Source organism: Dendropsophus ebraccatus, chromosome 15, assembly GCF_027789765.1.
Source record: "Dendropsophus ebraccatus isolate aDenEbr1 chromosome 15, aDenEbr1.pat, whole genome shotgun sequence".
Taxonomy (NCBI): domain Eukaryota; kingdom Metazoa; phylum Chordata; class Amphibia; order Anura; family Hylidae; genus Dendropsophus; species Dendropsophus ebraccatus.
The window spans coordinates 72,116,504-72,128,965 of record NC_091468.1 but is presented as its reverse complement, the minus strand read 5'-3'; the positions used below and the strand labels follow the sequence as shown (position 1 = coordinate 72,128,965).

The window sequence follows — 12,462 nt, the reverse complement described above, 5'->3', positions numbered from 1 at the left end:
ATGTAATATGCTATATATTGGTTTTTCTTATCCAGATGTATTTTCCTCCTTCATTCTGATTAAATGAGAAAAATCCTAGTTGGGAATGTGACAGTGTGAGGGACATAATATAGAAGTCATACTTACCCGACCCCATGCACACACAGCGCAGCATCCTGCTCACTGACCCCGGACAGCCTCCTGCAGCTCCCAGGCAGCAACGTTATGACCTGGCTCAGAGAGGCTAGTGTGGGCAGTCAGTGACACTAGACCTGACGATGAAGAGAGCTGGGAGAAACAAGAGACCAGCGGCTGCCAGTGAGCTGGTGATGCTGTGGGGGCATGGGGATGGGTAAGTATGACTCACCACCACCAACAAAAATTCTGACCGGTTCTAATTAAAAGGCCACTGTCACTTTAATTAAACATTTGACAAGTCTTAGAGACAGACCCCCATGGATTGTAAGATAAAACCAGGAGAATAATTGGTTAACCACTTCAGTCCCCCTCTTGATGGTCTCCATTGTAAAGGCCCTTTTCCACAGGTCGTTTAGAGGAGCAATATCGTTCATATTCAGCCGATATCGGCCGCTACGAACGATATTCGTCCCGTGGAATAGAGTGCAACAATCAGCCGACATCGTTCATGTCGGCTGATCGTTGCAGTCGCTTGTTTTTCAACATGTTGAAAAACAAGCGACTGATATAGCAGCGATCTGCTGCCGTCGCTCCGTTGAATAGGAGCATCGGCAGCAGGCCCCGCCGCCCCTCCCGCACTCACCCGCTCGCTGACGCCGCGTTGAATAGGAGCATCGGCAGCAGGCGCTGCTATATCCTATGGGCTGCCCGGACAATCAGCGATCCTCCGAGCAGCCCCCCCCGCAGCTCCCCGCCGCCCCTCCCACACTCACCCGCTCGATGACGCCGCGTTGAATAGCGGCGGCAGCGAGCGGGGAACGAGGAGCAAACGAGCGCTAATAGCGCTCGTTTGCTCCTCCAAACGACTCGTGGAATAGGGGCATAAGTCTATAGTGATATCTTTTCCCTGAAGCTCTCAGATTTCCGCTCCTTCACAATGACTATAGAAGAACACTAACACTCTCAGGGGTTATCCGGAGTCCAGTGCTATGTAGCATTAGTATTATTACTAAAGTACATGATGTATAGAGTGTTATTTGTGACTGTATAGGTAGAGATGGCGGCAGCAATAAGGCCCCCGTTCCACCAATAGCAGCTTCTTTTCTCACAGATATAAAACTGCTCTTTTCAGATTGATGGCTGTCAGGATCTCAAGGGCTGGAGGTTATAAAAGCCTTTCTATTCACGTATAAAGAAGAATGTATAGATCCATTAATGGCGGTCGTGTAAGGTAAAAGAGCAGATCTAAGCTGCGTCTACCTGAGAACAGGCCTATGAAGTGTACTTACCCGCTCACAGATAGAAAAGCTGTGGAAATGCTCAGTAAACATAACATTATATAAAGGGGATGTCTATCCTCACATGCTGGGTGATGTTATATAAAGGCGATGTCTATCCTCACATGCTGGGTGATGTTATATAAAGGCGATGTCTTTCCTCACATGCTGGGTGATGTTATATAAAGGGGATGTCTATCCTCACATGCTGGGTGATGTTATATAAAGGGGATGTCTATCCTCACATGCTGGGTGATGTTATATAAAGGCGATGTCTATCCTCACATGCTGGGTGATGTTATATAAAGGCGATGTCTATCCTCATGCTGGGAGATGTTATATAAAGGCGATGTCTATCCTCACATGCTGGGTGATGTTATATAAAGGGGATGTCTATCCTCACATGCTGGGTGATGTTATATAAAGGCGATGTCTATCCTCACATGCTGGGTGATGTTATATAAAGGGGATGTCTATCCTCACATGCTGGGTGATGTTATATAAAGGGGATGTCTATCCTCACATGCTGGGTGATGTTATATAAAGGGGATGTCTATCCTCACATGCTGGGTGATGTTATATAAAGGTGATGTCTATCCTCACATGCTGGGTGATGTTATATAAAGGTGATGTCTATCCTCACATGCTGGGCGGTAAAAGCTTTGCCAGCTTTAGATGTTCTCATGATGGTTCTGAGCTGCAGTGTGATTGAAGCCAATGGACAGTCAATCGACAGTATCCTCACACTCTACACGGGCAGCCAATGGACAGTATCCTCGCACTCTACACGGGCAGTCACTGGACAGTATCCTCGCACTCTACACGGGCAGCCAATGGACAGTATCCTCGCACTCTACACGGGCAGTCACTGGACAGTGTCCTCGCACTCTACATGGGCAGTCACTGGACAGTGTCCTCGCACTCTACATGGGCATTCAATGGACAGTATCCTCGCACTCTACACGGGCAGTCACTGGACAGTATCCTCGCACTCTACACGGGCAGCCAATGGACAGTATCCTCGCACTGTACATGGGCAGTCAATGGACAGTGTCCTCTCACTCTACATGGGCAGTCAATGAACAATATCCTCGTACTCTACACGGGCAGTCAATGGACAGTATCCTCGCACTCTATATGGGCAGCCAATGGACAGTATCCTCGGAGTCTACATGGGCAGTCAATGGACAGTGTCCTCGCACTCTACATGGGCAGTCAATGGACAGTATCCTCACACTCCATATGGGCAGTCAATGGACAGTATCCTCACACTCTATCTATATGGGCAGCCAATGGACAGTGTCCTCGCACTCTACACGGGCAGTCAATGGATAGTATCCTTTCACTCTACACGGGCAGTCAATGGACAGTATCCTCGCACTCTACATGGGCAGTCAATGGACAGTATCCTCGCACTCTAAATGGGAAGTCAATGGACAGTATCCTCACACTCTACATGGGCAGTCAATGGACAGTGTCCTCACCCTCTACATGGGCAGGCAACAGGCAGTATTTGGTTCTTCAACATGTATTTATTTTAGCCCCGTTAAATATCTTCTGGTGGAGTGCACTGTAACATTGTAGTCCTCAAATGTCCTCAAGTGTCACAAATGACTGAAGATGACAGTAATGCTTTAAGTTTTAGATTTATCATCTTATAAAAGCCTTAGCCAATCTCTGTGCATCCAAAAAAATAATAATAATGACCTTATGTTGGATGACTTGGCCTTCAGATCATTCCAGCGTTGGTTCATATCATCAAGTCTATGCTGAAGCAACGCCGCTTCCTCGGAGGTCCCCAAAGCTTTCACCATCTTCTGCCGATTCCCATCAATGCTCTTGAAAATGTCATTATGGGCATCAATTTCTGCTTGAATATCCTAAAAGACAGAACAAATAGTATTATAGCACAAACTATAATATAGAAATATATACAGACAATCAATAGGAGAAACCTGGGAAGTGATAAAAAGCAAACAATTATGAAGAAAGCGCCGTAAGGCTCTGTTCACACTACAGAATCAGTGGCAAGATTCCATGTGAAACAACACCCCCACCCCCGCGACTCGGCACCAAATCCGGCCCTCTATCAGTTTCAATGGTTTCTCCCATTCAAACTGATGGATGGCAGAAATCGGCTCTGACATTCCGTGCCGACCTAAACGTCCCCCCCCCCACCTCCACCCACGGACTCTGTGTTAATTCTGTAGTGTGAACGGGGCTTAAATTTGTAAATTTCCTTGGTGGATGTCCCCCCTCACCCCTCAATGAGCTGTAATTCAAAACTAATGATACTAAAACTAAAAGGAACAGAACGCGGCTGATTGACCTCGGGGCAGGATGTTCCAATTACGCTCATTGGCTTCCAGAGGTCCGAGCAGGTAAGATCCTTTATTAAACCGTGCACAAGACAACACATTCTAATGATGCTTGGTCACCTTCCTACAAAAAATCTTGGCAAAAAACAAGCCCTCAAAAAAAGGTATGTATATCACAGTGGTGACAACACATGACAGTAAAGCACCTCAAGAGCGGTGGGGGGACCAGGAGGTGGGATGGGGGATGGTGAGGATGGTTCTTTTTTATTTATATAGCACCCATAACAAATACTGTATAAAAAAAACTCTTGTGCCACCATACTACCAGAATTCTGAACCAATAGAATATTTTGCACCGTCTGCGATAAATGCTTAATTATAGGACTGATGATGAGGGGTCCAAAGACTGAAGGCCTGAAGAGGGACAATCGGGCACTTCTACTGTGAACCATAAGGAGTCGTCTAAGGAGCTGTGACATCTGACAGAACAGCAGGGCCATAGAAGTCCGGAACTGGACAGGGGACACTCCGGTTTGTTTCTTCCAGATAAATTGCAGAAAAATGTACAATATCAGGAGCTCAAGGTGATCGATTCTCAGTAAAAATACATGTTCATTCAACAAGATGTAATTCCACAAGAAAACAGACGTCTAGGTTTAATCATATAAAAAAGCAAACAAATAAAAGCTATAAAAACCCCAAGGACAAATAACTGTATTTTACTACATGACTGTAACGTTCCTGTAACAGTTCGGTTTTCCTTCCTGACTCTTCCACCCATCTCGCACTCCTTACACAAGCTTTCAGGCAGTCGGAGTTCCCTCTTTCCCAGCATTCCATTGCAGCTGTTCTAGAAGGTAAAATCCTTCTTGGATTCCGGAATCCGAGTATAAATAATCAGTGACGTCGTACAGAAGGTTTCCCACTCTCGCCACTGAAGAAACGCCAAAAACCATACTACAAGGTTTAGAAAGTGGGTCACGAAAACAGCCGGGAACGCACACTGCCTTGTGGAAACATTCACCTTGAGCGTCTTGTTATTTAAAGAGGTATTCCGCTCAAACTTCACTTATAATATAAGCAAGAAAAAAACTTTTCTATCTATTTTTATATTTAACTAATATATTGCTGCCCAATGTGAGAAAATAACAACCAGCCTATTCTTACCTATCCGTGCTCCCCCGGTGTCCTCCTATAAAATGTTCGGGTCCCGACAGAGATGATCCCGCCTCCCCTTCTGTCTGAGGGTGACAGTCTGCTAAGCCAATCACTGGCCAAGACGGCACAGCGCCAGAGACAGTGATTGGCTGATCAGGGTATCACAGCCAGACGAGTCCATCTCAGAGGTGGAAGCAGGATCGTTTCAGCTGAGACCCAGAACATGCCATAGGAGGACCCCGAGGGAGCAAGGAAGGGGAAGAATAGACATTTTGTTATTTTCTCCCCATGGGCAACAATATATTCAAAGTTATGTTTGAGTGGAATACCCCTCACCTGACCATTTTCCCTGCCCAGTAACCAATCTCTGCTGGTCACCACTGGTCTCGTCCCATCACATATGGTAGGAAACACAGTTTGATCAATCACTGGCTTCAGGGGTGGTCTGCCTCAGCCAATCTGTGGCCAATGAGAAGCACTTTCACCTATTACTAATAGTCCAACCTTTAACTGTTCAGCATACAAAAATACTAAAAACAGTTAAAAATACAAAACACAAAAAGCAACGGTGACAAGTGATCACAAAACAATATATATCTCTCTCCTATCTCTCTCCTATCTCTCTCCTATCTATCAATCATCTCTCTCCTATCTCTCTATCTCTCTCTCCTATCTATCTCCTATCTATCTATCTCCTATCTATCAATCATCTATCTCCTATCTGTCTATGTAGTTTTAACTCTGTTAAATCCCAACCCATAATCGAAGATTGTGTGTAATAGTTTTCTATTATATTAATTGGTCCGTTTGCGTTCAGCACATCCTGACTCTGCACCCTGAAGCTGCTGAAAATCCTCAGTATCTGCTCTCCTCTCCTCTGTCCCCAAAACCCCCCTTCAATTCTAAGACCAAAGTCACACGATCTCTGTCTCTTCTGTTGCCCATTAAGCTGTAACGCCTCATCTGTAACTCTGCCCACCACTGACATCACACCAATCAGTGAGCACATTGCCAAGGGGCGGGAAAACAACAGAACAGTGACAGGCTCCTGAGCAGTATAGAGGAAAGGAAACACAGTTGTTTCATCTTTCTCGCTCTCTAATTTATACATTAGATAGAGTTGAGATAGAAAGATATTTTGTGTACAGTGTAAAGCAGAAACAGATTTAGCCAGTGATGGGCAGATACCACATGATGAGGCAGATACTTGGCAGTTGGCTCTAAGGATGCAATGGATGCTGGGAAAGATGGCCGGCGCCATCTTGAATATAGACTGGCTTTTATAAAAAAGTTGTAACTGCAGCAGCTAGAAAGAAGTGAGATGTCTCAAAACACTCAGGGGGACTTGGTAAGACCAGCTAGATTTGGGAGCATTTAAAGGAGTACTCCAGCAGCCCCCTAAAAACAGCTTATTAGCACACATTACAAAGTTATATACCTTTGTAATTTGTGCTAATTAAGCATAAAAAGTTAATCGCTGCACTAATAGTTTAATTATTGCTCTATACCCCCAATATACAACATTTACGATCTGTGTGTTCCAGTAAAGAAACCAGTACACGACCCATCACAAGGGCAGGACCAGTGCCATCCATATTGCATCCATGTGTCATGTATATATTCAGGCTACAAATCTCCGGAGTCCTTATCTCTATCACATACCCAGGAGGAGGACCCCCACATTCTATAGATAAACATCAAGGACCGGGTGTAAGAAGGCGCATACCAATCCAATGAGCAGATGGAGGCAAATGTCAGACTTTTTTGTTTTACAATGAGTTAGAAAAACAGAACTCCATGCGGTAGTGATTAGTCGTGCGTCCTGTAATCCACACATTCCACCATCAAAGTGCGAGGTGCAGCTAGTGCCGACACGGACGCGATGACTAATGCACCTTATCCCGAAAACACTGCACCCCACTAGTGCTGATCCAGTAAATGATACAGAAGAGAAGGATACGGTCTGCGTTGTTATAGAATACACGGGTTACATTGTATATATAAACAATATGACTTCAATCATGTGCGACCGTCCACATATACACCGGAGGCACGTGGCCCCCAAGGTCAACCTTCTTATGCTCTATGACCTTGTATCCCATGCACTGTGACCTGGTATCCCATGCGCCGTGACCTTGTATCCCATGCGCCATGACCTTGTATCCCATTGCGCCGTGACCTTGTATCCCATGCGCCGTGACCTGGTTGGTTCCATACAATGATACAGTCACTGCCACCTATATACATACAGGGTTACACTCCGCATATACCTGTCCATAACCCGAAGTCTCTGCTTTTAATTTGATTCCAGATCCCGACGTTACAGAAAATATAATCTATAAATAAATGTGCCGTCCATAGACTGACCTGAACCTTACACAACATGACTGACAGCGGGAGAGAATGTTATTATCCTCATTATGTGACTATGCTCGGGTATCTCTAAATGAGGATTTAATTGTCCTTTATTGCTGTAAAATGTTTTCGGCCACGGAGTATATTTATATGCAGGGTAACGCGGCGATGGAACAGCACAGAGTATATTTATATGCAGGGTAATGCGGGCGATGGAACAGCACGGAGTATATTTATATGCAGGGTAATGCGGGCGATGGAACAGCACGGAGTATATTTATATGCAGGGTAATGCGGGCGATGGAACAGCACAGAGTATATTTATATGCAGGGTAATGCGGGCGATGGAACAGCACGGAGTATATTTATATGCAGGGTAATGCGGGCGATGGAACAGCACGGAGTATATTTATATGCAGGGTAATGCGGGCGATGGAACAGCACAGAGTATATTTATATGCAGGGTAATGCGGGCGATGGAACAGCACAGAGTATATTTATATGCAGGGTAATGCGGGCGATGGAACAGCACGGAGTATATTTATATGCAGGGTAATGCGGGCGATGGAACAGCACAGAGTATATTTATATGCAGGGTAATGCGGGCGATGGAACAGCACAGAGTATATTTATATGCAGGGTAATGCGGGCGATGGAACAGCACAGAGTATATTTATATGCAGGGTAACGCGGGCGATGGAACAGCACAGAGTATATTTATATGCAGGGTAACGCGGGCGATGTAACAGCACAGAGTATATTTATATGCAGGGTAACGCGGGCGATGGAACAGCACAGAGTATATTTATATGCAGGGTAACGCGGGCGATGGAACAGCAAGGAGAGCACAGAGGTCACAGCTAATGGGCCGATATATGGAGAGCGGCTGCCATCTCTATGACAGAGGTCAGGATAGAACTATCTACCACTGTGTCCTCCTACAATAGATCACAAATTCCACGTATCTGCTGCGTTATACAATACAGGATGGAAATTCAGGGGCTCCGGATTATTTCTGTCTCCAATAAATCAAAGGTTCCGACACTGGAATTCTTTCAAATCAACTGGTCCCAGCAAGTACCAGAAAGTTGTTATTTACTTCTATTTAAAAATGTCCAGTCTTCCAGTACTTATCAGCTGCTGTATGTCCTGTAGGAAGTGGTGTATTCTCTCCAGTCTGACACAGTGCTCTCTGCTGCCACCTCTGTCCATGTCAGGAGCTGTCCAGAGCAGCAGGAAATCCCCATAGAAAACCTCTGCTGCTCTGGACAGTTCCTGACATGGACAGAGGTGGCAGCAGAGAGCACTGTGTCAGACTGGAGAGAAACAACACTTCCTGCAGGACATACAGTAGCTGATAAGTACTGGAACACTGGACATTTTTATATAGAAGTCAATTACAAATCTATATAACTTTCTGACGCCAGCTGATTTGAGGGGAAAAAAACATGTCACCAGAGTACCCCTTTAAGTGGGTTTACAGAATACTATAGAGTAATAGTATGACATGTGGGGAGGATGTTGGCTGTGTTTAGCTATAGAAAATAAATAAGCTCTTACCCTTTGGCCGCACAGTTTTACTTCTTTTAACATTATATTTCACTGCATTTTTTCACTTTTGCTTTCAGGCATCCGTTCTTTGGGCCGTGCACCGACCTTGTACCTATGTGTGCAGAATGCGGCAGTGTAAGCTCAGGGTCGCTGGGACATTGGGACTCTGTGCAGCCAATGAACCAACCCTTATATTATTACCCACAAACTCATCAAGTATAAATGAATGTTCCACAGTGTGTAAACAGCGAGACTGAGCGCCGCACAGGCCTAATGTATGGTACAGAGGGAGATACAACGGCCGCCTCTTACAGGGAATGTGTATAGTCTCATTCAGGGTTGTAACAGAATTGCTTCAGTGCTGTACAGGAAGACAAGTTTTCTTTCTCAGCTGGGTACTTCTTTTAGGCTTCTTTAGGCTAGTTATCAACGATGCTGCTCTATTATTATCACTGTGCAGCCTGATAACTAAGATATATTCTAAACCTTTGGCCCTTCAGCTGTTACAAAACTACAACTCCCATCATGCCTGAACAGTTAAAGTTAACGCTTATCTCATGTCCAGACATGATGGGAGTTGTAGTTTTGCAGCAGCTGGAGAACTGAGGTTCCCTTCTCCTGATCTAAACTATACAGATATACAGATGTGCTCCACTTTATTGGCAAAATGATCAATTCCTCATCTCAGCTCCGTGAACCATCAGAAACAAGCAGATAAAACTCCCTGACAACCATCTGACAACCATCATTACCCTGGAAATCATCGTGTTCCATCTCCAGCCAGCGAGCTGCTCATATAATGACTGCGCTTCTCTGATAATTATAGACATGTAATTGCTTTACACCAAAAATTAGAGCCGAACGTTCCATGTCGCGGAATCTGCGCGGCCGAGAACGAATCCTGAAGTCATTGTTATCTGTAAAAATATTAAAGTCCAACGTGCACGCAGATGTGACAATGGGAGAAGTGTTAGCCGGCAGATTCCAGAGGTCGTCTCTTACATCCTGATGGCGCTTATGGTCAGGATGCAACGGATTCATGAACTGTCCATGTCAGGAACTGTCCAGAGCAGTAGAGGTTTTCTATGGGGATTTGCTGCTGCTCTGGACAGTTCCTGACATGGACAGAGGTGGCAGCAGAGAGCACTGTGTCAGACTGGAGAGAATACATCACTTCCTGCAGGACATACAGCAGCTGATAAGTACTGGAAGACTGGAGATTTTTAAATAGAAGTAATTAACACATCTATATAATTTTTGGAACCAGTTGATTTGAAGGAAAAGGAATTTCTGTAGAGTTCCCCTTTAATATGTCTTGTGTATGCTCCTCCTCTGACAAGCACATGAAAAAATCAGAGCGCAGATAAATTGGCGCAGAGTCTAGTTCCATAGTCATTTTCTGCCCAGTTAATATAGTAACATTAGGTGGAGGGATGCAGTAAGAGGCTACGGCTGCCCTATAAATACTCAGGCTACGCTCGCGCCATATTCTCCACCATTGGGTAAAGGCGTTCTCCTGTTCTTCTGGTCGGAGTCTGTAACAAACCTCTCACGTATGTAACGTTGCATCCGCCTAGAGACTGATCCATAGATGGAGGCCGCTGGGGACTGATCCATAGATGGAGGCCGCTGGGGACTGATCCATAGATGGAGGCCGCTGGGGACTGATCCATAGATGGAGGCCGGCGGGGACTGATCCATAGATGGAGGCCGCTGGGGACTGATCCATAGATGGAGGCCGCTGGGGACTGATCCATAGATGGAGGCCGCTGGGGACTGATCCATAGATGGAGGCCGCTGGGGACTGATCCATAGATGGAGGCCGCTGGGGACTGATCCATAGATGGAGGCCGCTGGGGACTGATCCATAGATGGAGGCCGCTGGGGACTGATTCATAGATGGAGGCCGCTGGGAACTGATCCATAGATGGAGGCCGCTGGGGACTGATCCATAGATGGAGGCCGCTGGGGACTGATCCATAGATGGAGGCCGGCGGGGACTGATCCATAGATGGAGGCCGCTGGGGACTGATCCATAGATGGAGGCCGCTGGGGACTGATCCATAGATGGAGGCCGGCGGGGACTGATCCATAGATGGAGGCCGCTGGGGACTGATCCATAGATGGAGGCCGCTGGGGACTGATCCATAGATGGAGGCCGCTGGGGACTGATCCATAGATGGAGGTCGCTCGGGGCATTAGAAACCTGAGAAGTAACTTTCTCACCACGCAGCAATAACGGGGAGATCCCGCCCGGCCATTACTCCTCATATAATGTGGAATTGTTCATGTCGCTCATTTCCAGAGACTTCCATTCTCAGAGTGAGCACTGGGGTCGTACGTTACAGCCGCAGCCAGAACACTTGAGATGCTCCGCGCACATAACGTGGCCAAAAAAACTAAATGAGCAGATGTTCTGTAGGACATGAAAGAGAATTGTGCCAGTTCTGCCTGAAGCAAAGCACCCCGACAATCGTGCGCTGTGTCTGTACAGAGTCGTAAAGTTATAGCATGAATCAAAGGAAGAACGTCCATTCATCACGCTATGGCTGGCGGGACATCTGGCCCACCATGGGGTACAAACACATCCACTAAATTTGTAAGAATGTTCCGGGCTCTGCAGGTGGCGCGGCCAATTCATTGACCACCAAACTGAGATCTGTAGGATGCCACCTGCAAACTCTGCAACTCAACTTTTTTTTTGTAAAGTTTTCCTAAAAAATAAAATAAAAAACTTAATAAAAACTCATATTTAGTATAAATGTAGCTATAAAGCATCTTCTACGCTGTCTACTTACTGGGTTCTCATAGGTATCGGTACCACTCAGAGGCATCGGTACCACTCAGAGGCATCGGTACCACTCAGAGGCATCGGTACCACTCAGAGGCATCGGTACCACTCAGAGGCATCGGTACCACTCAGAGGCATCGGTACCACTCAGAGGCATCGGTACCACTCAGAGGCATCGGTACCACTCAGAGGCATCGGTACCACTCAGAGGCATCGGTACCACTCAGAGGCATCGGTACCACTCAGAGGTATCGGTACTACTCAGAGGTATAGGTACTACTGGTATCTGGAAGCCAAGAAGTTTCCAATGAGAGACAGAGCGGCAGAGCAGGGAGACCACTCCTTGCTGACTTACAGAGGGTGTTAGTATATGTAATTCAATGAAACTGTGGTCTTGCTCTTTGCAGTGTGCTCAGCTTATTGCAACAATTAGTAGAAGAGAAAATCAGCGGCACTCACCACTTTACTATGCAACAAACAGGGGGGGGGGGGGTCGGTACATTGGTGGTGACAGCTGTTACAATATACAACTCTGGTGTATACCCTGCTGTAACAATGTGGTATTCTGAATAAGGAACACAAACTTTTGCATATAAAGTGGTGAGTGCCACTCATTTTCTCTTCTACTATTTGTATACCAAGAAGCATGTGTAGGGTACAGAACATAGACCGTATACCACAGAGGAGAAATCCTGCTTGGCACAGGGACGGGTCTGAACAGTCGCTTGGGAGAGTTGTGCTAATTAGGTACAACCATAGTAATATACGCTTGTTGGGTTATCCCAATGGGTGAGCGAGCGGCTGCTCCGTCAGTGATCTGCTGATTCCAGTCATCTAGCTGCAACGTAAAGGAACACCGGGGGGAGTTTGCTGTTGCAGAAGCGCAGTACAAGTG

General features: G+C 46.1%; 1 protein-coding gene across 7 annotated transcripts in view; it reads right to left on the bottom strand.

The window, feature by feature from the left end:
* Window positions 1-12,462, bottom strand: part of UTRN (utrophin) — a 410,412-nt gene that overhangs the window by 132,478 nt on the left and 265,472 nt on the right. For all 7 annotated transcript variants that reach the window (XM_069954241.1, XM_069954239.1, XM_069954240.1 and 4 more), the window contains one exon: window positions 3,102-3,274. In XM_069954241.1, coding sequence (XP_069810342.1) covers window positions 3,102-3,274 — 173 coding nt within the window. The remainder of the gene's footprint in view (window positions 1-3,101; window positions 3,275-12,462) is intronic.